General features: G+C 39.3%; 1 protein-coding gene across 1 annotated transcript in view; it reads left to right on the forward strand.

The window, feature by feature from the left end:
• The window catches only part of LOC126238244 (cadherin-86C-like), a 333,139-nt gene that overhangs the window by 212,049 nt on the left and 96,846 nt on the right, over positions 1–24,244 (forward strand). Inside the window, exon 11 of the mRNA XM_049947781.1 lies at positions 11,778–11,936. Coding sequence (XP_049803738.1) covers positions 11,778–11,936 — 159 coding nt within the window. The remainder of the gene's footprint in view (positions 1–11,777; positions 11,937–24,244) is intronic.

Raw genomic sequence — 24,244 nt, forward strand, 5'->3', positions numbered from 1 at the left:
ATTCAGGTGCATCTTGTGTTCCAAGTTAATATAAAATTATCCAGTGTTTGATTTAAAATTCCCACTAGTTTTAAAAATGGCCATATATTCAGTGCCATAGGAAACCTATCTCTGTCTGGCAACTTTGGATTCAACTGGCAGCAACAGTGCACCAATGCGATGAACATGATTTGTGGAGATTCATAAATTTGCTAACACTGTCTGCTTCCCACCCCACCATCGTAAAATCAGAACACTGTCTAGCATTTGATGCATCATTGCAGGCTGTGGTGCCAGTGAACTTGAATTGAAAGTGATTTGTGCTATCGGTAACAGTACAATATTTGTGTTAGTAGCTAGCTTCGTAATGGAAAAAAAAAAAGATGTTCATATGATGTGGGCTATAAATTGAAGGTAACAGCATATGTAGAAGAACATGGAAACAGAGCAGCTGAGCAGCATTTCAACCCTTCACCAACAGAAAAAAACATATGCGATTGGCAGGCTAGTAAAGAAGAACTGAAAAAAATGAGGAAGGCTAAAGTGCACACAGAGGACTGAATGCAGAATGGCTAAAACCAGAGGATGACATATTGAAATGGATTCAAGGACACCATCAAAATGGCGTAGGAATTAATAAAAAAAAAATTTCAAATGCATGCTCGTAAGCTAGTCCTATAGTTAAACAGAGAACTGACTCGTGATGATAACATATTAGACCTTCTGGTGACAAACAGACCTGAACTATTTGAAACAGTTAACACAGAACATGGAATCAGCAATCATAAAGTGGTTACAGCATCGGTGATTTCAACCATAAATAGAAATATTAAAAAAGGTAGGAAGATTTTTCTGTTTAGCAAAAGTGACAAAAAGCAGATTTCAGAGTACTTGATGGCTCAACACAAAAGTTTTATCTCAAGTACAGATAGTGTTGAGGATCAGTGGACAAAGTTCAAAACTATCATACAATATGCATTAGATGAGTATGTGCCAAGCAAGATCATAAAAGATGGAAAAAGAGTCATCGTGGTACAATAGCCAAGTTAGAAAACTACTACAGAAGCAAAGGGAATTTCGACTTCTGACGTCAATCAGTTGTAGAATTTTGGAATATGTATTATGTTCGAGTATAATGACTTTTCTGGAGACTAGAAATCTACTCTGTGGGAATCAGCATGGGTTTCAAAAACGATGATCGTGTGAAACCCAGCTCGCGCTATTCATCCACGAGACTCAGAGGGCCATAGACACGTGTTCCCAGGTAGATGCCGTGTTTCTTGACTTCTGGAAGGCATTTGATACAGTTCCCCACAGTCATTTAATGAACAAAGTAAGAGCATATGGACTATCAGACCAATTGTGTGATTGGATTGAAGAGTTCGTAGATAACAGAACGCAGCATGTCATTCTCAATGGAGAGAAGTCTTCCGAAGTAAGAGTGATTTCAGGTGTGCCACAGGGGAGTTTCGTAGGACTGTTGCTATTCACAATATATGTAGATGACCTTGTGGATAACATCGGAAGTTTACTGAGGCTTTTTGCAGATGATGCTGTTGTATATCGTGAGGTTGCAACAATGGAAAATTGTACTGAAAGGCAGGAGGATCTGCAACGAATTGACGCATGGTGCAAGGAATGGCAATTGAATCTCAATGTAGACAAGTGTAATGTGCTGCGAATACATAAAAAGAAAGATCCTTTATCATTTAGCTACAATATAGCAGGTCAGCAAACTGGAAGCAGTTAATTCCATAAATTATCTGGGAGTAGGCATTAGGAGTGATTTAAAATGGAATGACCATATAAAATTAATTGTCAGTAAAGCAGATGCCAGACTGAGATTCATTGGAAGAATCCTAAGGAAATGCAGTCTGAAAACAAAGGAAGTAGCTTACAGTACACTTGTTCGTCCACTGAATGAATACTGCTCACCGGTGTGGGATCCGTACCAGATAGGGTTAATAGAAGAGATAGAGAAGATCCAACGGAGAGCAGCACGCTTTCTTACAGGATCATTTAGTAATCGCAAAAGTGTTACAGAGATGACAGATAAACTCCAGTGGAAGACTCTGCAAGAGAGATGCTCAGTAGCTCAGTACAGGCTTTTGTGAATTTTCAAGAACATACCTTCACCGAGGAGTCAAGCAGTATATTGCTGCCTCCTATGTATATCTTGCGAAGAGACCATGAGGATAAAATCAGAGAGATTAGAGCCTACACAGAGGCATACCGACAATCTTTCTTTCCATGAACAATACAAGACTGGAATAGAAGGGAGAACTGATAGAGGTACTCAAGGTACCCTCCGCCACACACCGTCAGGTGGCTTGCAGAGTATGGATGTAGATGTAGAGAACTTAACAGACTCTAAGGATGGAGTTGGTCGGTGCTACAAGTTTATGAAGTGTCATGGACTTACCCTGCAAACCAAAAACAGAATATCTCAGGAAGTGCCTCAAGAGTATGAAGAGAAAATATATCTTTCCATCACTTTATTATTCAACATTGAAAGAAAACCTGTGTGGAACTAAGTCAAATAGTGAATATGGGTGAAACTCCTGTGACACACTTGATATAACTGTTACCATGAAAGGTGCTAAAACTGTAACTATAAAAACAAATGAACATGAAAAAAAATGCACTACTCTGTTGTCCTTTCATGTTGTGCTGATGGTACCAAACTTAATCCAGTGATCATTTTCAAGCACAAAACGTACTGAAATACTACCAGGTGTTCTTATTCACAACATGAAAAGGGTTGGCTGGATGAGGATGGTATGAAATTATGGATTAACTGAGTGTGGGAGAAAAGGAAAGGTGCTTTATTGAAGACGAGTTCTCTTCTCGTGCTAGATCTGTTTTTATTTATTTATTCCATGTGATCTGATGGTCCACAGTGTGTTACAAATGTCAGAAAATATCAGTTAACATTGTTAACATGTATTAACATATGGTATCCCAATGTATTATATTGCAAAGATTGGTTAAGTTTACTTCACTCCATTGCTGAATGTTTTCAATACAACATAAATAGCAAGATTACTGTTCTAGGTATTCATTTATAGAGTAAAAACAGTGACACAACAAATATGACTTCACGGCTTTTCTAAATTTTATGTTGTCTTTGATGGACGTAATACTAGACGAAAGATTATTGAACAGTTGGAGACCCATGTGGAAAGCTCCCTTTTTACACAATTGAGTGTTTGTACGTAAAACATGCAGATTTGAGTTTTCCCTGGTGTTGTGTTTATGTATTTCATTATTTTTTACCACTCTGGAGTCAGTTGGCACTATTGGTTTCTGAAAAATTTTAGAGTCTCAAGAATGCATAGGCAAGGCAGTGTAAGGATTTCCAACTTTCTGAATATGGGTTTGCAGGAGTCTCTGGGTGTGTTCCCAGTAATAATCCTCATTGCTCTCTTCTGGATGTTGAATGTGCTCAGGGCAGTTGGAGAATTTCCCCGGAATATCATAACATATTTTAGGTGGGCTTGTATGTAAGCGTAGTACATGCTGGTTACTGTTTTCAGGCTAGCACATGATTTCAGTACACTCAATGCATAACAGCCAGTACTAATTCTGGCATTTACCTTTCCTGTATGTGTATGCCATTTCAGGTTATCTTGAACCCACAGACCCAGGAATTTGAAAACAGTGTCAGTATCTATTTGCTGGTTATTTACAGTGACAAGTGGCTGAGAGGGGTTTGCATTTTGTGTTGTGTGAAAGTTCATGGAAGATGTCTTTTTGGTGTTGGTAGTTAATCTGTTGATTTTAGCCCAGTTGCTGAGTTGTTCTTTGGTCAAGTTCACAGCTTTTTGCACAGTCTCTGTATTCTCCTCTTTGAGGAGTACAGTTGTGTCATCAGCAAATATTATTGTTTTGTGTGCATCTACTTTCGGGCTCAAGTCATTAATATACAGGAGGAAAAGTAGAGGTCGCAATACTGAGCCCTGTGGTACATCTTGCTTTACAGTTTTATTACTCGATAGGATTTCGGTTAATGAGTTGGTTTGTCTATTAGTGTATTTCATTTTGACTCTCTGCATCCGACTGGTCGGGAATGAAGCAATCCAATTGTTTGCAATTCCTCTGATACCACAGTGTTCTATTTTTTCCAGCAATATTTTGTGGTCAACAGTGTCAAAAGCCTTTGACAGATCCAGAAATATGCCTGTTATGGGTTGTTTTTTTATCTAACAGATCTAATATCGTATTTATGCAATCACATACTGCAGTTTCACTAGATTTGTTGCTTCTGAACCCATGTTGAGCTAAACTTAGTAAATCTTTTTTTTTTTTTTTCAATGAAGTCCATCAGCTTTTTGTACCTTATTTTATCAAAAACTTTAGAAAAGTAGGATGAGATTGAGACAGGCCTGTAGTTATTCAAATCTTTATCACCTTTTTTGAAGACAAGTTTCAGAGCTTCAGGGAAAGTACCTGCCTGGAAAGAACAATCACAAAGGTGAGTTAATGGTTCAGCAATTTTTGATGACAGCTCTTGGGATACCATCAATTCCAGCTGAATATGAATTTTTTAACTCTTTGAGGGCTTTTGCAATATCATTTTCAGTGGCTTTGGTAATGAAAATTGACTCTGCACATGTGTGGTACTTTTGGTTTGCTGGTTGGTAGTTTGTGTTAGGATTATTTTTGACCAATTTTTCAGCTATGCTCGTAAAGAATTTGTTGAAAAAGTTCACCACAACTTTGGGATTAGATATAGATTCGTTGTTGAGTTTGATTTCTATGTTCGTATGTGTGGCTTTGATTTCCCCTCTTTCCCTTTTTATAATATCCCACATTGCTTTTACTTTATTGGTGGATTTGTCAATGTACTCATCATTTTGCATCATTTTTGCCTGTCTTATCACTCTTCTTAGGATACATGTGTAGTTTTTATAGTATTCTGTTAGTTGGGGGGAGGCACTACTATGTTTACATAACATGTGGAGTATTCTTTTATGTTTGCAAGAGATTTTTGTAGCCAGTGTAATCCAAGTCTTGTTTCTCTTATTATTATTTATTCTTACCGGTTTTTGTGGAAAAGCCTCTTCAAAGTGGTGGATCATTGTGTCAAGAAATATGTTGAATTCTTGTTGACATCATTGGCTGCATACATCTCTGTCCACTTTTCTTTACTGAGGAGGGCATTTAGCTTGTTCAAGTTATCTTGAGTGAAAAGCCTCTGTAAAGTTTGGGTGGGACTGGGTTTGAGGTATCTTTGCTAAAATCGACCTTTAGAATGACAGCTTGGTGGTCGCTGAAGCCTGCATTGTATACTTCTAGTGTTGGGTTAAGTTTATTTCTTTGCAAAAATTTTATCTAGAGCCATCTTGGATGTGGGTGTTATTCTAGTGGGCTCGTTTACAAGGCCATGCAGATTATAAGTTTTTGCAATGTTAATCAATGTCTCGCTGTTTCTGTTGTGGGTGAGAAAGTCTATATTAAAGTCACCACATGTAATTACATCCTGTTTCCACTGACTTATTTTGGATAGAAACAAGTCTATTTGTAACAGAAAATCATTAATACTACTGGAGGTGGGATGGTAAAGTGTAGCTACAATTAGATTTAGATCATAAGCTTTATGGCTGCACATTCGAAGATCTTGTCTGTTTCTATTTACTTTAGGGTAGGAAGTGGGCTATATTCAATGTGTTGCTTTATGAAGATGGCAACCCCACCATGTCCATCATTTGATCTGGAGTAGTGTTCACACAATTTGAAATTTGGTAGTGAGATTAACTTAACTACATCAGTTCAGAGCCAGTGCTCTGCTAGTCATACTACTGAGGTATCACTGAGTTCACTGGTCAGCAAAATGCTTAATTCATCAGTTTTGTTGCTTAAGGATTGGACATTGTGATAATAGATTTTCAGGTCTGAGTGGGGTTTACTCAGGGGTCTCGAAGTCATATTTACTGTGTCACTAACCTTTATTTTAAATTGTGCTGTATTCCAGATATGTTGACTTCCGAGCAGTTGTGCTGGTTCTGTTGATCTTCCTTGGCAGCTGACTCATCCTCCAGGTGGTCCTGAAAACTATCCACATGCACATCACACTGCTGAGGCATCACACTGTCATTCTGGAGTGCTGTCTCAATATTGTTCCCTGCACATTATTGATCCTTTCAGGTTCCTGACCTTTTTGAGGGGTCAGGGGGTTTGTGTTTCGTCTTTGTGACTTCGTGACTCATTTGTCTAGTGTAATTTGCACAGTACGGCCACTATTACTCTTTTTATTTCCCATCGTGTTTCTCTTGATCCATTTGCTTATAAGCATCTGTTTACAGTTTCTGACTTTTGGTTTCTTATTGTGTCCCATAGTTGTCAGGAAGGCCAGTCTACTGTAGATAATCTCCTTGCCACATTTGTTTAGGTGGAAACCATGTGTTGTGAAGTGGTTTCTGGCTAGTCTCTCTATTTCAAAGTTCACAGCAGTTCTTTTTTGTACGCATGTTTTGCTAAATTCAGTGCTTGTACCAGGTGGAGGTTTGCAGTATTAATTTTACTATTTAAATTATGAACATCATATCTCCTGGGTATAGTATGGATAATGATATTCATTTTGTGACTTAGAGCAAGTATTGGTTCCAATGGTTCTACCACATGGTTCATCATTAGATCAAGAGGTTTGTCTGTGTCGTTAGAACCCCCCATTACAATCAAAGTATCATGTGTACTGAAGCTTCTTGTCAAATTTTCTGCATTTTTTACCTCATCTTTTAGTGGAGTGCCAGGTTTTACTATGCTTTTTACCTGGTATGAGGGCCCTAGTTTGTCTTGCATATTTGAGCACTGTCTCTTCCATAACTGTCACTTAATATTAGTCCTTTCATTTTTTCCCGAGATTTTCTTGTTATGTAACTTTCTGGAATTTCTTATGTTTTTGTCCTGCACATATATTGGTGCTTGAGCAATTACTCATACACTGTGTGGTGGATTGTTCACTTTGGATTAATTTTTGCGTAAAATCTTTTCTGTGGCAGTTTGTTTACATGCAGATTGTATAGGGCTACAATCGCACGTGGCACTAGACAACACACAATTTCTTTTAGGATTCTGCATTGCATTCTGAGCATGATTTATGGCTTGACTATTTCTCATAATATGCTGTCCCAACAAAAGCCAGTTTTTTTTTACTGATATTTACGTTCGGGGTGCGGATAACAAGTTCATTGTTCATGGGTTTATTGGTTACTGACAGTTCAGGTTCATTACACTTCACTAATAGTTCTTGATACTTCATCAGTAGGCTTTCATGCTTGAGGCTGAGGACCATTATTTCTTGTTTCAATTATGTAATTATGTGATCTTGCATTTCTAGAGTATTGTTTACTTTGGATTCAATAGCTAGTATGATGCATTGGCGGCATGTCCACTGATCTTCACTGTTAAATTAGTTCAGGTTAACTTTGGTGTATTTTTTGTGATACCAGTAATTACAGTTAATATACAGAATACCTCGTATAAATTTTTTTGAACATATTTTGCGCTTATTATGGTCGAAATTCGTTGGAACTGCAGGATCGGCGATTTGTACACTTTTACCCAGTGCCATCTTGTCTCTGGTACTATAAGATGTCATATGAAAAATTCTGTGATAGAGAAATTGAAACAGGGAACAACAGAGCTTGCTGTTATTCCACAAGGACTTACTTCACAATCACAACCTCTTGATGTCTCAATAAATTAATCATTTAAAGTGTATATGAGAGAGGAATGGAACAAATGGATGATGGATGAAACCCAACATGAGTTCATGACAAAGGGAGCTTTAAAATGACCTACAATCAAACAAGTGTGTCAGTGGATAAAACAGTCATGGTCTAGAGTAAGAGAGTGGGAAGTTGGCATAAGTAACACTCTCGATGTCAGTGAAGACCATCTTAAATATGAATGGCACAATGATGATGACGAAGAGGAGAAAGAAAAAGAAAGTTCAGATGATGATTTTCAGAGATTTTAAGGTCAGTTCAGTTTTATAAACTAAGAAATTTTCTTTAGTCTGGCTTTGCAGCTCAATAATTAAAATGGTAAAAATGTTATTTTAAAAAACTGCTTAAAAAAGGTGCATCTTATAAACTGTAGTGTTTTGTAACCCGCAAAATACAGAAAACATAGGTTTGCTTTTCCTTAACCTATCTTCTAAGATAAGTCATAGTGTCAGTATTGCGTCACATGTTTCTACATTTCTCCGGAATCCAAACTGATCTTCCCCAAGGTCGGCTTCTACCAGCTTTTCCATTCTTCTATAAAGAATTTGTTAGTATTTTGCGACCATGACTTATTAAACTGATAGTGTGGTAATTTTCACACATGTCAGCAAGTGATTTCTTTAAAATTGGAATTATTTCATTCTTCTTGAATTCTGATAGTAGTTTGACTGTTCATACATCTTGCACACCAGATGGAAGAGTTCTGTTATGGCTGACTCTCCCAAGCCTATCAAAACTTCTGACAGAATGTTGTGCACCTCTGGGGCCTTGTTTCAAATCGGGTCTTTCAGTGTTCTGTCGAATCCTTCTCACAGTATCATATCTCCCATCTCATCTTCAACTACGTCATCTTCCATTTCTATAATACTGTGTTCAAGTTTGTCATCCTTGTATAGACCTTCTGTACTCTCCTCCCTCTTTTCAGTGTTCTTTTTTTGCTTAGGACTGGTTTTTCATCTGAGCTCTTAATATTCATACAGCTCCTTCTGTTTTCTCCAAAGGCCTCTTTAAAATTCCAGTAGGTGGTATCTGTCTTTCCCCTAGTGATATATGCTTCTAAATCTTACATTTGCCCTCTAGCCTTCCTGCTTAGCCATTTTGCATCTCCTGTCAATCCCATTTTTATTTGTTTGTATTCCCTTTTGCCTATTTCAAGTTAACAGCATTTTTATACAGGGTGTATAAAAAAATCATCAGATTTTAAAAAAATCATAACCATTATGTTGTTTGAGATAGGTGTGCGAACAATGTACTATTGGAAAGAGCAAACTCTTGAGTTTTACATGGTTCCCACTAGGTAGCAGCAGTGTGCATCCATTTCAGTTCTAGTATAAATGGTGTCGGGACAACAGAAAGCATTTTGTGTTCTATGTTTTGGCCAATGTGGGTCATTAATAGCTGTCCAGCGTGACTTTCATACTGGCTATGGTGTGGATCATTCTACAGCACAGAGCATTAAACAATGGCATGAAAAATTCTGAGAAACAGATTGTTTGTGTAAAGGCAAATCTCCAGGCCATTCCCAAGTGTCTGACACAGATGTCGAACACATCCGCCATAGTTTCACAATGAGTCTTCAGAAATCTGTTTGCCATGGAGCTCGACTGCTCAGCATGCCCCCAATGTCTGCTGGTGTGTGTTGTATCAAATGTTTATACATGAAACCATACAAAATTCAGTTGCTGCAAGGTCTTTGTGAAAGTGACAGACAACAAGGTGTGGGATTATGTACTTTCGTTCTTGGCAAGATGGAGGATGACAGGTTTCTTTCATGATTAATGTTTAGTAACCAGGCAATGTTCCATTTAAATGGAAAGGTGAACTATCATAATGTGAGAATATGGGGCACAGAACAACCACATGAAGCTGTGTAACATGAGAGGGACTCTCCAAAATTTAATTTCTTTTGTGCAGTTTCTTGGAAAAAGATAAATGGTTCATTTTTCTTTGCTGAGCACACTGTTACAGGAAACACATATTTCGATATGCTTGAGAACTTTCTTTTCCTAGAGTTGGAGACTGATTTGAATGACTTCATTTACCAATAGGATGGGATACCATTATACTGGCATCTGGAAGAGCGCGAATTTTTAAATCAAAGGATTACTGAACAATGGGTCGGTCACACTGGACCAAATGATTCAGCCTTACATTACTGGCCTCCAAGGTCACTGGACCTGACTGTATGTGATTATTTCTTGCAGGGTTTTGTAAAGAATTCTGTTCATGTGCCTCCATTACCAATAACAATGAATGAACTGAGACTTTGCATAACAGCAGCTGTGGAAGTTGTAACTCAAGACATGCTCACTGCAGCGTGAGAAAAATTTGACTACCGCACTGACATACGCTGTACATCTCAAGGGGGGCATATTTTCCCATCCATTAAAAAACAAAATTCATTGTATATGTTTACTAGCTTGAGAAGTACAGATGTGCCAAATCAAATGATTCTTTTTGGTACACCCTGTATTTTCTCCTTTCATTAGTTCAATACAGTATCTCCCGTGTTATCCAAGGATTTCTACTAGGCCTTGTCTTTTTACCTACTTGATCCTTTGTTGCCTTCACTATTTCATGTGTCAAAACTACCCATTCATCTTTTACTGTATTCCTGCCCCCTGTTCTAGTCAACCATTGCCAAATACTCCCCCTGAAATTCATAACAACATCCGGTTCTTTTGACTTATCTAGGTCCCATCTCCTTAATTTCCTACCTTTTTGCATTTTCTTCAGTTTTAATCTGCAGTTCATAACCTTGTGGTCAGAGTACATATTTATCCCTGAAAATGCCTTACACTTCAAAATCAGGTTCTGAAATCTCTGTCTTGCATTATATAATCAATCTGAGACATCTGGTGTCTCCAGGTGTTTTCAATGTATATAACCATTTTTCATCATTCATAAATCAAGTGTTAGTGACGCTCTGTTGAAAATATTGCCAGATGCTTCCTCTTTCATTCCTTCCTCCAGTCCATATTCACCTACTATTTTTCCTTCTCTTTCTTTCCCTACTATAAAATTCCAGTCCCTCATCACAATTAAATTTTCATCTCCCTTAAGTATCTGAATAATTTCTTTTATCTCATGATACATTTCTTCAACTTCTTGATCATCTGCAGAGCTATTTAGCATATAAACTTGTACTTCTGTGGTAGGTGAGGCTTCATGTCTATTGGCTATGATAATGCGTTTACTTTGCTTTTCATAGTAGCTCACCTGCATTCCTATTTTCTTACTCTTTATTAAACTCACTCCTGCATTACCCCTATTTGACTTTATATATAACCCAATATACACCTGACTAGAAGTCCTGTTCCTCCTGCCACCAAACTTCACTAATCTCCACTATACCTAACTTCAACCTATCCATTTCCCTTTTTAAATTTTTTAACTTACCTGCCCAATTAAGAGATTTAACATTTGACACTCTAATCTGTGGAACCCCAATGTTGTTTTTGTTGATGACAACATCCTCCCGAGTATCCCCTGCCTGGAGATTCAAATGGGGGACCATTTTACTTCTGTGATATTTTACTGAAGAAGACACCATCATCATTTAACCATACAGTATAGCAGCCTGCCCTCAGGAAAAATTATGGCTGTAGTTTCCCCTTGCTTTCAGCCATTTGCAGTACCAGCACAGCATGACCTTTTGGTTGAAGTAAAAGGCCAGAGCAATCAATCATCCTGACTGTTGTCCCTGTAACTACTATAAAGGCCGCAGCCCCTCTTCAGGAACCACATGTCTGTCTGGCATCTCAACGGATACCCTACCACTGTGACTGCACAAACGGTTTAGCTATCTGTTTTGCCGAAGCACACAAGCCACTCCATCAATGGCAAGGCCCGTGGTTCATGGGGGCTTTATGACAAATACATACAGCATATAGTAACAAGTCATTTTGGAATAAAATGCTACTTCTTGAATGAGGTTCAGTTTCTGTGTTTATTTGACTAACTTTTTACTGTGCAAATTAGAATATTCCACTGGAATATAAATTTTGAAGAAGTATTGCAATTAGTACAACAATGATCTTTTGTACTAATGTGTATTTTATTTTCTAGATCATAGCCCATCAGCTGGGACCAGATGAATCATTATCTAGTTCGGCAGAAGTCACTGTGTTTCTCAATGATGTTAATGACAATGCTCCTGTGTTTGACAAAGCAGAATACCAGGCAGTGGTAATGGAAAATATATCAGCAGGGTTCTTACTAACTCAGGTAAGTGCAACGCAAAGAAACAAATGTTACAGCTTTAACAGTGGTAGTAATACATAAATTTATATCTGGAAAATTGCAGCAACTTGGTGCTTCAGTTTTGCATCATGTGCATCATCAATTCTATCACTCACCATAGTTGTCTGCTTTTAATGACTCTGATTTTTCTCCCTTGCAAGTTTGCATTATTTTTATATATTCTTACAAAGCATCTCTCTGTTGGTTACAAAGCCTGCCATTTTGCATATACTGCGGGGCACTCGAAGCTCTTTGGGACAGGGGAGATGACTGGGTTGCGAGCTGGACAATGCAATTGAGGGGCACTCTGTACTAGTGCTCTCTTTAATAAAGAGTATTGTTGTGAGCAAGGTGTGTTGTCTCCATCAGTGGCTTACTACCACTGTAATATCTCACTTCCTACATTGGTGACCCCCTGTCAACCATGAATACATGCAAATTTGTCTCCAAATCTGATAGTTCTTACTATGCAGTAACAGTGTAGCCATCATACACCTCACCACCAGCACTGTACCTATGTCAACAGACACTGCTCACAGGACTGCAGTGCAGAATCAGTGCGGACAGTGTGTGAATCTGACTGTGAAAACAGAGTGTACGAATAATCTGTTTTCATTACAGCTAGCCAACAGTGGCATGACACTGGATCAACAGTGGTGACATACAATGAACCCATCAACTGACTTAAATACAGTGAATTCTACAGTCTCCTTTGAGGGCTTCCTCAATTCTAATCATCTCTGCAATGCTGTGTTCATGTCACCCACGTCTTTCATGCAATGTATTTCAACATTTGCAATTCGCTATGCAATGACCAACTACATCGTCTTGCCTCACACACTTCACTGACATTCCGTGATCACTGCTAAATTCACATATTCGGGTGGTGCTCAGCTCAAAATATCACTTTTCCAAGCCAAGAATAATATGCCATGCTGTGAGTGCTGTAGATCAGGCTATCAACAGACTTGTAGCTCGCCGTGAATGTGACTGATACAGAGCCAACCAGATGGTGCTTGTCTATGGCTAACAGAATGTTCACTCTCATTCACTATAGGATAAAAGTAACAGGGCACAATGTTAGATTCAACAATACACGCAGCAGACACCCACCCCCCTCCCCCCTCCCCATGCCACACGAACGCAACTGACTGGGAACGAAGTGCCACAATCGTGGCAGACTGCAGCACTCCTCGCTGCCTGTACAGCAAAGCACACCAGTGCCCAGAGCAACACATGCAAATAATGTCACATAACCCACACAGGCTCTAGGTTCTACTCCCTGCTTGTATCATACGCAATTTGGTGATGCTGCACGCAAATGTCAAGACCCTTGCTGATACCTAAATTTCACAAGCAGGTCACAGTAAGTGCTCCAGCCTGCGATAACTCACCAAGTTGCCTACAATCCACCAGAACATCCAACGCATGTATGCTTGCCTCAACTGTTGCTCATGGACATCTCTTTGTCTTGGACAAAGCATCAAACCAATATCTACTAATTGTCACAGACTCTGATGTTAGCTCACTTCCATGCTCTTCCACTCCAACTTTCAAGCCTATGACTGCCCTCACACCCCAGGCTGCTAATGACTTCAACATTAGTGTATACAGCACCATTGCACACACCATGCAACTGTTGTACAAACTCCAGTGTCTTGGACTTTCCTGGTGGCTGCCATGGTAGAACCAGTCATCGGAATGAACTTTTTATGACATCAGCAGTTCTCTCATGGTGTCTTACAGTCCACACTCATTCACCACATCTCAGGTGAACAAGTGCAAACTATCTCCGCCCTTTACATGCCTCCAAAACTGGTGCCTGGCGCACTCACCCTCGATCACTCCATCCGTGATCTCAGGCAACACACGGACACAGTAACTCCGGATAGAAAATGTTGAGCTTTAATGTCACTTTGCTGCTGCCACCATGCACCATGGCCATAGCAGCAGCACACAAGCATCTCTGCATGGCAGACAACAAACAGCTGGACACAGTCTGCCTCCCATGTGAGGGACATGCTTCCCCTCCCCCCTCCCCCTCCCCCTCCGCCAATACAGATGCTGCCGGCTGCCAGAGTGACCACAAGGTCAGTAAATTGCAGTGTGCAGTGTCTGTTAACAGTGCTCCCAACCCCGCCACCTCAAGCTTACGTGCACACACCTGTGCTACTCATGACAGAGCCATGTATTGCACAGTAACCACAGATGGACCCCCCAGTTCAATGTAAACCACAATGGTTAGCCCCAATGGATCTGCAAATTGCAAAAGCTGCAGTTAACAATCTCCTTCAGGCAGGAATTATTTGCCCTTCAGGTAATCCCTGGGTCTCCAGAATCAAGCTCGTTCCAGATTGTGCAATGGTTAGAGGGTTAATTCTAAACAGTGCATAACAGCTATCCTATTCCCAACGTACAGGGCTTTGTGCATGACCTCACAGGTGCTACAATCTTCAGTGCGATTAATTGCAAGCTTACCTGCCTATAATACTGATGCACTCTGACAAAACCCAAGAGACTGCCATTATAAATCCGTTTGGACTTTTTGCGTACCTCTTTATGCTGTACAGGCTTGAAAATGCTGCACGGGCTTGGCAGCAGTTCATTGGCAGTCTCCTATTCCACTTCCTCCTGCTGCTCTACATATCTTGATGACATACTCATCTTCTCGTGTTCCACAGATGAGCACTCATGGCACTTAGGACAAGTGCTAGTTGCACTGGAGGATGGCAGAGTGGTTATGAACAAGGCAAAATAACGGCTACAGCAGATGGAAGCAATTTCCTTGGGCACACTCAGTGCCGCTGGCATCAAACCAAAGGTTGAACGTATGCTGCAGCTGCAAGGCCTTCCTCGCCTGAAAACGTACAATGAACTAGAACGATTCCACCTTCCTCAGGCAGCTAACTTGCAGATCCCACTACAAATGCCTTGAAAGGCAAAGACAAACACAGAAAAAGGAAATTACCTTGGACTCCAGAAATGATGGAAGCGTATTGCCATGCTATAAATTGCCTGCTTTAAGCTGTTATGTTAGCACACCCACAACCAGATGTACAATTGACATTTACTATGGATGAAAGCAACACAGAAATTAGAGCTGTCCTTCAACAGATAGTTTATGGTGTGCCACAAACGCTTCAATTTTTCTTCAACAACTCTTGGCCATGCAATCAAAATGTTCAGCATTTGTGCATGAGCTGCTTGCAGTTTACTCTGCTGTGTGTTATTTCAGTGAAGACATCAAAGGTCGCCATGTGACAATATTTACAGATCATAAGTCCTTGATCAATACCTTTCACAATCTGTCCACAGACATCAGCCCCCAACATTTCTGTCATTTGGATCTTATTGGCCAATACACAACTGACATCCGACACATGCACAGAGCCAATAATATCATCTCTGATTATTTTTTACATCTTTCTGCAATCTCTCTACAATACAACTATGAACGCATTGCAAAGAACAAACAATCCCACCATCAATGAACTACTCTCTGATGGAAATATGAGCCTTCAGACTGAACGATGCATTTATACTTTGACACCACATTACTCAGTGATGTATCATCGGGAAAACCATGGCCACTGGTCCCCCTCAACATGTGATGTGAAGTATTTGATGAGCATCAGAACCCGAGCCACCCTGGTGGCTGATTATGGGCCATTTTGTGTGGCCTAATGTAAAATGTGACTGTTGCCACTGGGCACAACTGGGTGTCATACTCAACCTATATTAGGCAACTTTCTCATCCTGAAAGCATGTTTTAAACATGTCCACAGTGACATCATTGGGCCACTGCCTTAGTCCAAACGCGTACCTGATGATATCCCAACCAGCCAGGGCAGACAGTTCGAGTCAGCCCCTTTCAGTGCTCTTTGCAGCCTCTGTGGGATTGACCATATGCACAACTTTGCTTACCATGTGCAAAGCAATGGCCTGATGGAGAGGTGGCATAGAACAATGAAAGCGGCACTCACATGCCACGGGGGCTCATGGACCAGAGCACTACCAAAGGCTCTACTAGACACACAGACTACATATAAAGAGAACCTTCAGGTTGTGTATTGATAACCTTTGCACTCCCTGCAGATTGTACTGTTCTCGTGACTGACATCAATGAGTTTGATCTTCCGCAATTGGTACAACTCATCAAGGATCACATCCAACACACACGGATGCCTCCACCATTAGCACACTCCATGTGGAATTATTCATTCATAGAGGTCTCAAACACTGTCACCAGGTGATGTAGCATGATCACACAATACTTCCTGCATTGCAATCTCCTTATTCGGGATGCTACAAAGTGCTCAGATGTGGAACCCATACCTTAGACATTTTGATTGATGAGAAACCTACCACTGTCTCCTTTAATCACCTTAAACCGGCACAGGTACTGCAAACAGATCTCCTCCATTGTCACTGGATGACAATAACGCCCACCTCGACACCCATAAAACCAACATACATAATAATAATAATAACAATAATAATAATAATACTTTATTCAACATCCAATGTCTGCCCCTGATAGCTGCATGGTCAACGCGATGGAATGTCATGCCTCACAGCCCGGGTTCAATTCCCAGCTGGGTCGGAGATTTTCTCTGCTCAGGGACTGGGTGTTGTGTTGTCCTTATCATCATCATTTCATCCCCATCAACACCTGGCAGTACTGGCAGAAGTAAAGCTGTGAGGACGGGGTGTGATTCATGCTTGGGTAGCTCAGCTGGCACAGCACTTGCCCACGAAAGTCAAAGGTCCCGAGTTCGAGTCTCGGTCCGGCACACAGTTTTAATCTGCCAGGAAGTTTTGACCTCCCTTCTTATGTGAAACAAGATGCTGACTGACACTGTTTGCTGATGATACAAGCATAATTATTAATCCAGTAAAAGAAAGTCCAATAGAAAATGATACAAATAAGGTCTTTGGAAAAGTTATCAATTGGTTTTCTGTGAATGGACTTGCTCTGAACTTCGAAAAAACACAGTACATCCAATTTTCTGCTGCAAAAAGTATAATTCCTTCAATAAACATAACACATCAAAAGAAGTCAGTAGCCAGGGTAGAGCGTACTAAGTTTTTGGGTGTACATATAGACGAGAATCTTAATTGGAAAATTCATATCTTGGATCTCCTAAAGCGACTAGGTTCAGCAACTTTTGCAATCAGAATAATTGCCAATTTGGAGGATGTAGAAATTAGTAAGCTAACATATTTTGCATACTTCCACTCTCTGATGTCATACTGAATAATATTCTGGGGCAACTCAACACTTAGGCAAAAGGTATTCACTGCTCAAAAGAAAGTAGTTAGAATAATGTGTGGGGTTCATAGTCACTCATCTTGTAGGCATCTGTTTGAAAGGTTAGGAATTCTTACAACTGCTTCACAGTACGTTTACTCAGTAATGAAATTTTTTCTCAACAACATGGACCAGTTTAAAATCAACAGCAACATTCATGATTACAATACCAGAAAAAAGAAAGACCTACACTATCATTTACTTAACCTATCTTTGGCACAGAAAGGGGTAAAAAATGCTGCTATAAACCTTTTTGTAAATCACCAGATGAAATAAAATGTCTGACAGACAGCAGTAATAGTTTCAAAAACAAATTGAAATCATACCTCCTTGACAACTCCTTCTATACCATAGATGAATTCTTGAATATGAGTAAATAAATCTGGAGATATAAAATATGCATTTTGTGCCATTTAAGGGAATGGGATAGATAATAGAAATATGTAGGTATAACACTATAACGTAAACAAAAAGAAAAGAAAAAAGAAAAAAAAACTTGTTTCCTGTGCACATTTCTTGTAAATTTGACACGTTCCACATCTTAACGGTTTTCCGTGCTATTGATCAATGGAACACGTAACTAACTAACTAACTTTACATGGGCACTTAACTTAGAAAATGTACTGTCTATATATATCAGCAAGTCAGATGGATTTTTGAAAAATGTATCTGTGCATGCCCCAGGTGGCCTATACACACTAATAATTGCTATATTTTCTCCACTCCATTTTAGATTTATTGCAGAAAATTCTGTGCTTCCTTCTATGCATAATGTACTTACATCAATAACACTGAAATTACTTGCTTTAACAGTGAAGATTGCTACATCACCCCCAGCCTTGTTTTTCCTACTAAAGGCAGAACAAAATTTCATAGAGTGTGGTTGACTAATGCTAATTAGGTCTTCTGTGTACCAGTGTTCAGTTATGACTAAAATATCAGGTTCATCAAGACATGTAATAATATGCAGCTCATTGTGCTTGTTTTTAAGACTACCAAAATTCTGGTGTATTACATTAAATCTGAGATTCTCCTACTGGACTATGAGGTGCGACAATAAAGTAATGAGACTGATTTTCTTTGCAAGATGTGGCAACCCTGCAGACTTGTGTAAGCACAGTATCTTTGACCTTGGTCTATAAGCTGCTTTTAGTCCATGCAGCAATGCAGCTGCTCAGTCGTGAGTTGTACTGTAATAAGTTAACATGTGTTTGTGTCTCTCATCATGGAAATGAAACCGCATAATGTTGCGCAAGGGTATGCCATTTCTTTTTGGGTTAAATTGAGTAAAAACGTGATGACAGCTTATTGTAAGCTTCAGAAGGCTTTTGCAGAGGAGGTTATGTCAAGAGCTCAAGTTTTTCATTGGCATAAAATGTTTAGTGAAGGCAGAATAAATGTTGAAGGTGAAGACCGCAGTGGACTGCCATCAACCTACCAGACGGTGTCAGCTTGGCCAGGGTGCATGAACTCATATGATCTGATTGAAGATTATCCATGAAAATGATTGCAGAAGAACTGAACATCAATCAAGAAATGGTTTGTCTAATAATAACTGAAGATCTTGGTATGAGAAAGATATGTGCAAAAATGGTCCCCAAAAATCTCACACCACAATAGCGAGAAACACGGAAAAATGTGGCAGCTGATCTGTTAGAACAAATGGAAATCAATCCAAAATTGTTGAGCCGTGTTATCAATGGTGATGAAAGTTGGTTTTTTCAGTACAATGCAGAGACAAAACGCCAAAGTTTGCAATGGTGCTCAAAGAGATCACCTAGACAAAAAAAAAGCTCACATGTCAAAGTCAAAAGTGAAATGCATGCTTGTGTGCTTCTTTGATTCCAAGGGAACTGTTCATAAAGAGTGGGTGCCTCCCAGACAAACAGTTAACCAATATTACTACAAAGAAATTTTAGAAAGACTTCATAAAAGAGTTCTTTGTGTATGTGCCAACATTGCTGATAATTGGATTCTGCATCACCATAATGCGCCATCCCATACTGCTCTGTCAGTACAGCAATTTTTAGTGTTAAAACAAATTTCAGAACTACCACAGCCATCTTATTCACCAGATATCGCTCCATGCGACTTTTACCTATTTCCAAGAGTCAAAACGGCAGTCAAGGGATACCATTTTCAAACAACACAAGATGTCCAAAAAGCTGTGACGAGGGTGTTGGAGAATATTACAGAAGATGAGTTCCAGAAATGTTACCATCAATGGCAGAAGCACTGGAAAAAGTGTGTGCAATCAGAAGGGAACTACTTTGAACTAGACAACACTAAACTTGACTAAAACAGTAAGCAACATTTTTTTAACATCAGTCTCATTACTTTATTGTCCCACCTCGTATACATAACACAACACTTCAGCTGCCACAAGGGCTAAGTGATGCTGCCGCATCTCCACATAAGCCAACCAACCCTCTCACTTCTCTGGTCTATAGTACTGCTGCACCAGATGCCCACCACAACACTTCGCCCCCTACCATGTTTACAGCATCTGCTACACTACTTCTTCCTCTGTGAGAAATAACCCAATCATGGGCATTAGCCAGCCATAAAGTGATTGGTCATTTATGCTTCCGCACACTACATGAGAAATGGTCGGTCATCTGCAGATGTCACACATAGCCTGGCCAATCAGGCGCACCTGTAAACAGTGACACTCTGGTGCTCGTGCACCTGTTGACACAGGCTGGTTGCCTCACACCACAGTGCTCCCCACTCCTGGCAGGGGACTCTGTGGGAACAATTGTCCTAGAGCAGCTCAACATCTTTAACACAAGCAGTGTGGAAGCTCTTTGGGACAGTGTAACATGACTGGGGTGCATGCTAGAGAAGGCAGTTGACTCGACACTCTGTACTATTACTCTGTTTAATGAAAAGTATTCTCCTGATATGAGTGTGTCATCCCTATCAGTGGCTTACTACCACTGTAATAGCTCACTCCCTACAACTGCGTCAATGCAGACTGTTTTTCAAAGTTGATGAATCATGTCTTGATATGCTGTGAAATTTGTTAAATAGAGAGGTACATTTCACTCCAACTTTATTAATGCATTCAGGCATCGTGTTCCATAAATTATATTATCAAGGACAGCCCTCTAGGAAGTGGAACAAATAACCACTTTACACAGGCCACATTCGTGTGTTTGTTTACTGGCAAAGGCAAGGTCTATCTAATGCAGATATTAGAGTTATGCAGAATCTTTATTCTGATAAATGAAAAAAATCTGACCCTTGTTATCATGAACTCCCACATGGAAAAATAAAAACTATAAAAAAATCAAGTAAAAATAGGTGATTTGGGCCTCTTGATGAAGCTTAGTTATTTCACCAACAATTCATCACATAAGCACATATAATTTTTCAACACAGTACAACTGTATTCAACACAGTGCTATTGTGCAACTGAACAATCAGTGCAGTCTTTTATGACAATGAATTACAGATCTTCTTCTCAATGCTGACTGTTAGATAAAAGTTAGCACTGTCTTCCCATAAAACAGGAAGAGTCATCTATGTTGTTGTTGTGTGGCCCGCACATCCCATGAAACATAACAAATACATGTGTCATCTTCATGAAATAAGATACAACACTATTAAAAATTATTTACACAAATCTTAAATGTGTACTAATTGCCAGTTGCATTTGATTTGATAATTTACCTGTCATTGGTCAGGTGGAAGAGGTCTCAGTTTCAGGTGCAATTATTAGTGACACTACAACTCAACCACACAGACACTGGCCAGATGATAGCTGAGCAGGCATGGTTTACAGCACACTGTTTAATTTTTAGTACTGTGATACATCAAAATTTCAAACAAATAACAATGATAACCCATATAACATTACTTTCACAAGCCAAAATGAAGTTAACACATGACTAAACTAATCAAAAAGTCCAATTCAGCATGTTTTCCATGTTGAAGTCTGTCTAACTGCATTAAATTGAACATGAGGGTATTAGGTTGTTCTGCATACTTTTACTCTCTGTTATCTTATTTATTTTCTTAGACAATGTGGCTAATAAAGACAGAACATTTATTCAGGAAAGTGAGCAGTGAGAATTCTGTCTAGAGTAGAGAACCAGTTATTTTAAAGAAGACTCCTCAGAGGTCTTGGAATTCTCACCACCCACTTCCTAGTAGACTAACTTCTTAATTTTTTTTCTTTTGTACTATAAAATTAAGCTTCAGTTTGTTTGCAAAAATACAGTAAGAGATAATTTTCATGTGTACTTTGTCTCCCTGTATTTCTGTTCTCAGACACAATTAACAATCTCTTATATAACTTACAGCAAGAAACTGATAATTCTTACAAATTCACAAAATAATCAAAAAACACCATAGCAGCCACTCTTTCAACAAATTATTACACTTTCTTAATTGAAAATTTCTATTAGCTGCATGACAAGCAACAATGCCACTTACAAACAGACCTATTTTTAGTCTACAATAAATAACAATCTAGCCATATAAATATTAAGGCAGTAATAGGTTTGTTAATATTACTAAGGGGTACTGTTGAAGAAAATTAGCTACCAGGTAGCTACTAGCAAGCTAGCTGATGGAGGTTTGTGTAAATCATGACCTGTTCTAGACTTACACTCATCTCCAGGTGATTACATTCAGCTTTATCTGGATGTACAAGGGTAGCTTGAAAAGTTCTCAGACTGGAATACAAAGAAATGACTGACCATAGCAACTTTTTTTATTTTTCAATGCATTCTCTGTGTACACATTTAATCCAAAAAATTAAATTTCTCCAGGCCTGTTAGTTCTTTATTTAAAGAGTATCTTTGTCTACTAGGGAAAATTTTGAGCTTGGTGAAGAGAGGGAAGTCTGATGAAGTCAAATCATGCAAATAGGACTTCTCCAATAACAATTTGTATCTTAGTTCATATATTTTTGCCATGTCCATGACACTTGTGTGTGAGCCCACACTATCCTAATAAAAGATAGCTTTCTTCATTGCCAAACCTGGCATTTTTTCACATATCTTTCTCTGTAGTTGATTCAGGAGGTTAGTGTAGTATTGTCCCATAATTGTTTTACAAGTTGGAATATGGTTTACCACCAGAATTCCTTTTGTATCCCAGAAAACTGTCACCATGACCTTTATGGCCAACGTATTGCCTTTGCTTTATTTGGTGATGGTGAATCAACATATATCCACTGCAGTGACTGTTGTTTTGTCTCTGGGGTATAGTAGTGGACCCATGTATTACCTGTGGTCACAACTGTCACAAATACTCTTATTGGTTGCTCTGAAAATAGGCCAAACATTGATTGGACATTTCCATTCTGAAACTTCCGGGCAGATTAAAACTGCTTACCAGACCAGGATTCAAACCTGTGACCTTTGCCTTTCACAGGCAAGTACTCTACCAGCTGAGCTAATTAAGCATGACTCACAACCTGTCCTCACAGCTTCACTTCCATCAGTGCCTCATCTCCAACCTTCTGAACTTCACAGAAGTTCTCCTGCATAATTTGTGGGACAAGCACTCCTTTTTCTTTCAGGAGTGCTAGTCCAGCAAGTTATCCAGAAGAACTTCTGTGAAGTTTGGAAGGTAGGGGATGAGGTATTGGTGGAGATAAGGTTGTGAGGATGTGCCGTGAGTTGTGCTCAGGCAGCTCAGTTGATAGAGCACCTGCAAGTTAAAGGCAAATGTCCCACATTAGAGTCCTGGTCCAGCACATAGTTTCAACCTGCCAGGAAATTTCATATCAGTGCACACTCCACAACAGAGTGAAAATTCATTCAGTAGTTTACGTTTTGATGTGTTTCTGATCTTGCGTTAAGAGACACAACATCCATCTAGCAGATAATTTTCTCGTATCCAATTCCACTGTTAAAATGTCATATGCCTATTCAGATGGTGTCCTTACACCTTCATCAGTTTCTCACACTTCCAACTGGTGATCCTTCATGGCTATTTTATGAACTTTTGTAATAATTTCTGGGGTTTTGGCACATCTTGGTCTATCACTATGCAGATAATCATTTGAGCTGTCCCAACTAATTTTAAACTCATTTGTCCACTTGACAACAGTTGAATATGAAGTTGCAAAGTCCTCCACTGTGTTCTGAAAATTGGTATGAATTTTCTTTGCCTTCATGCCTTTCTTTATGAAGTACTTAACCACTGCTCAAATCTTGATCTTTTCCATCTTCACAAATCATTACATAGGAACAACAACAGACATTCACAGCACAGATCTCTACACACAGATGTGAATGTTTACTCATACAGGATGACCTATTATTACATGAGAACCTCTTTGTGCTAGTGCTAACATCTGCTGGATATTCTGTGACCTTTTCAAACTGCGCTTGTACATGGTACTGAAAATTGTGGCAAAATGTGAAGGTAACAACTCACTTTATAATAAAGTTGTTGAGTCATCAATAGGTGCATAAACAACTTCACTAGCTTTCAGACAAATCCTTCTTTGAGCTGTGGTACACATACACTTACATACATATGGGAGGGTACACACACACACACACACACACACACACACACACACACACACACACACACACACACACCTGTGCAGATACATTGTGCTGACTGAATAAACAACACCGGGATTGCAGTTCTGCAGGTTGAGTCGGGTGAGTGGTTACGTTAGGTGGAGTGGGTGAGGCTAGAATCTGAAAGACGCACCAGAGAACATTTCTGGAATAAATTCTGTTTGCTATGTGTTAATAGCACAGCAAACTGAATAACAATTTAGAATTGTTGTTCCCCACTCTCCCTTTCCAATCAGGACACTTGAAGATGTCTAATGCAAATAAAACTGAGGTTACTGCTTTTGATCTAAATAATAAAGATGCCCAAAGGAAGCTACATGTGACTTTTGACAGAATCAAAGTACTGCACAATAACTACAGTCCAAAATATCTTGGAATTGCACTAGATTGGTTATTGACATTCAAGCAACAGTGCATCAAGTCACATAAGC

This window comes from Schistocerca nitens, chromosome 1 (genome assembly GCF_023898315.1).
Source record: "Schistocerca nitens isolate TAMUIC-IGC-003100 chromosome 1, iqSchNite1.1, whole genome shotgun sequence".
Classification (NCBI taxonomy): Eukaryota; Metazoa; Arthropoda; class Insecta; order Orthoptera; family Acrididae; genus Schistocerca; species Schistocerca nitens.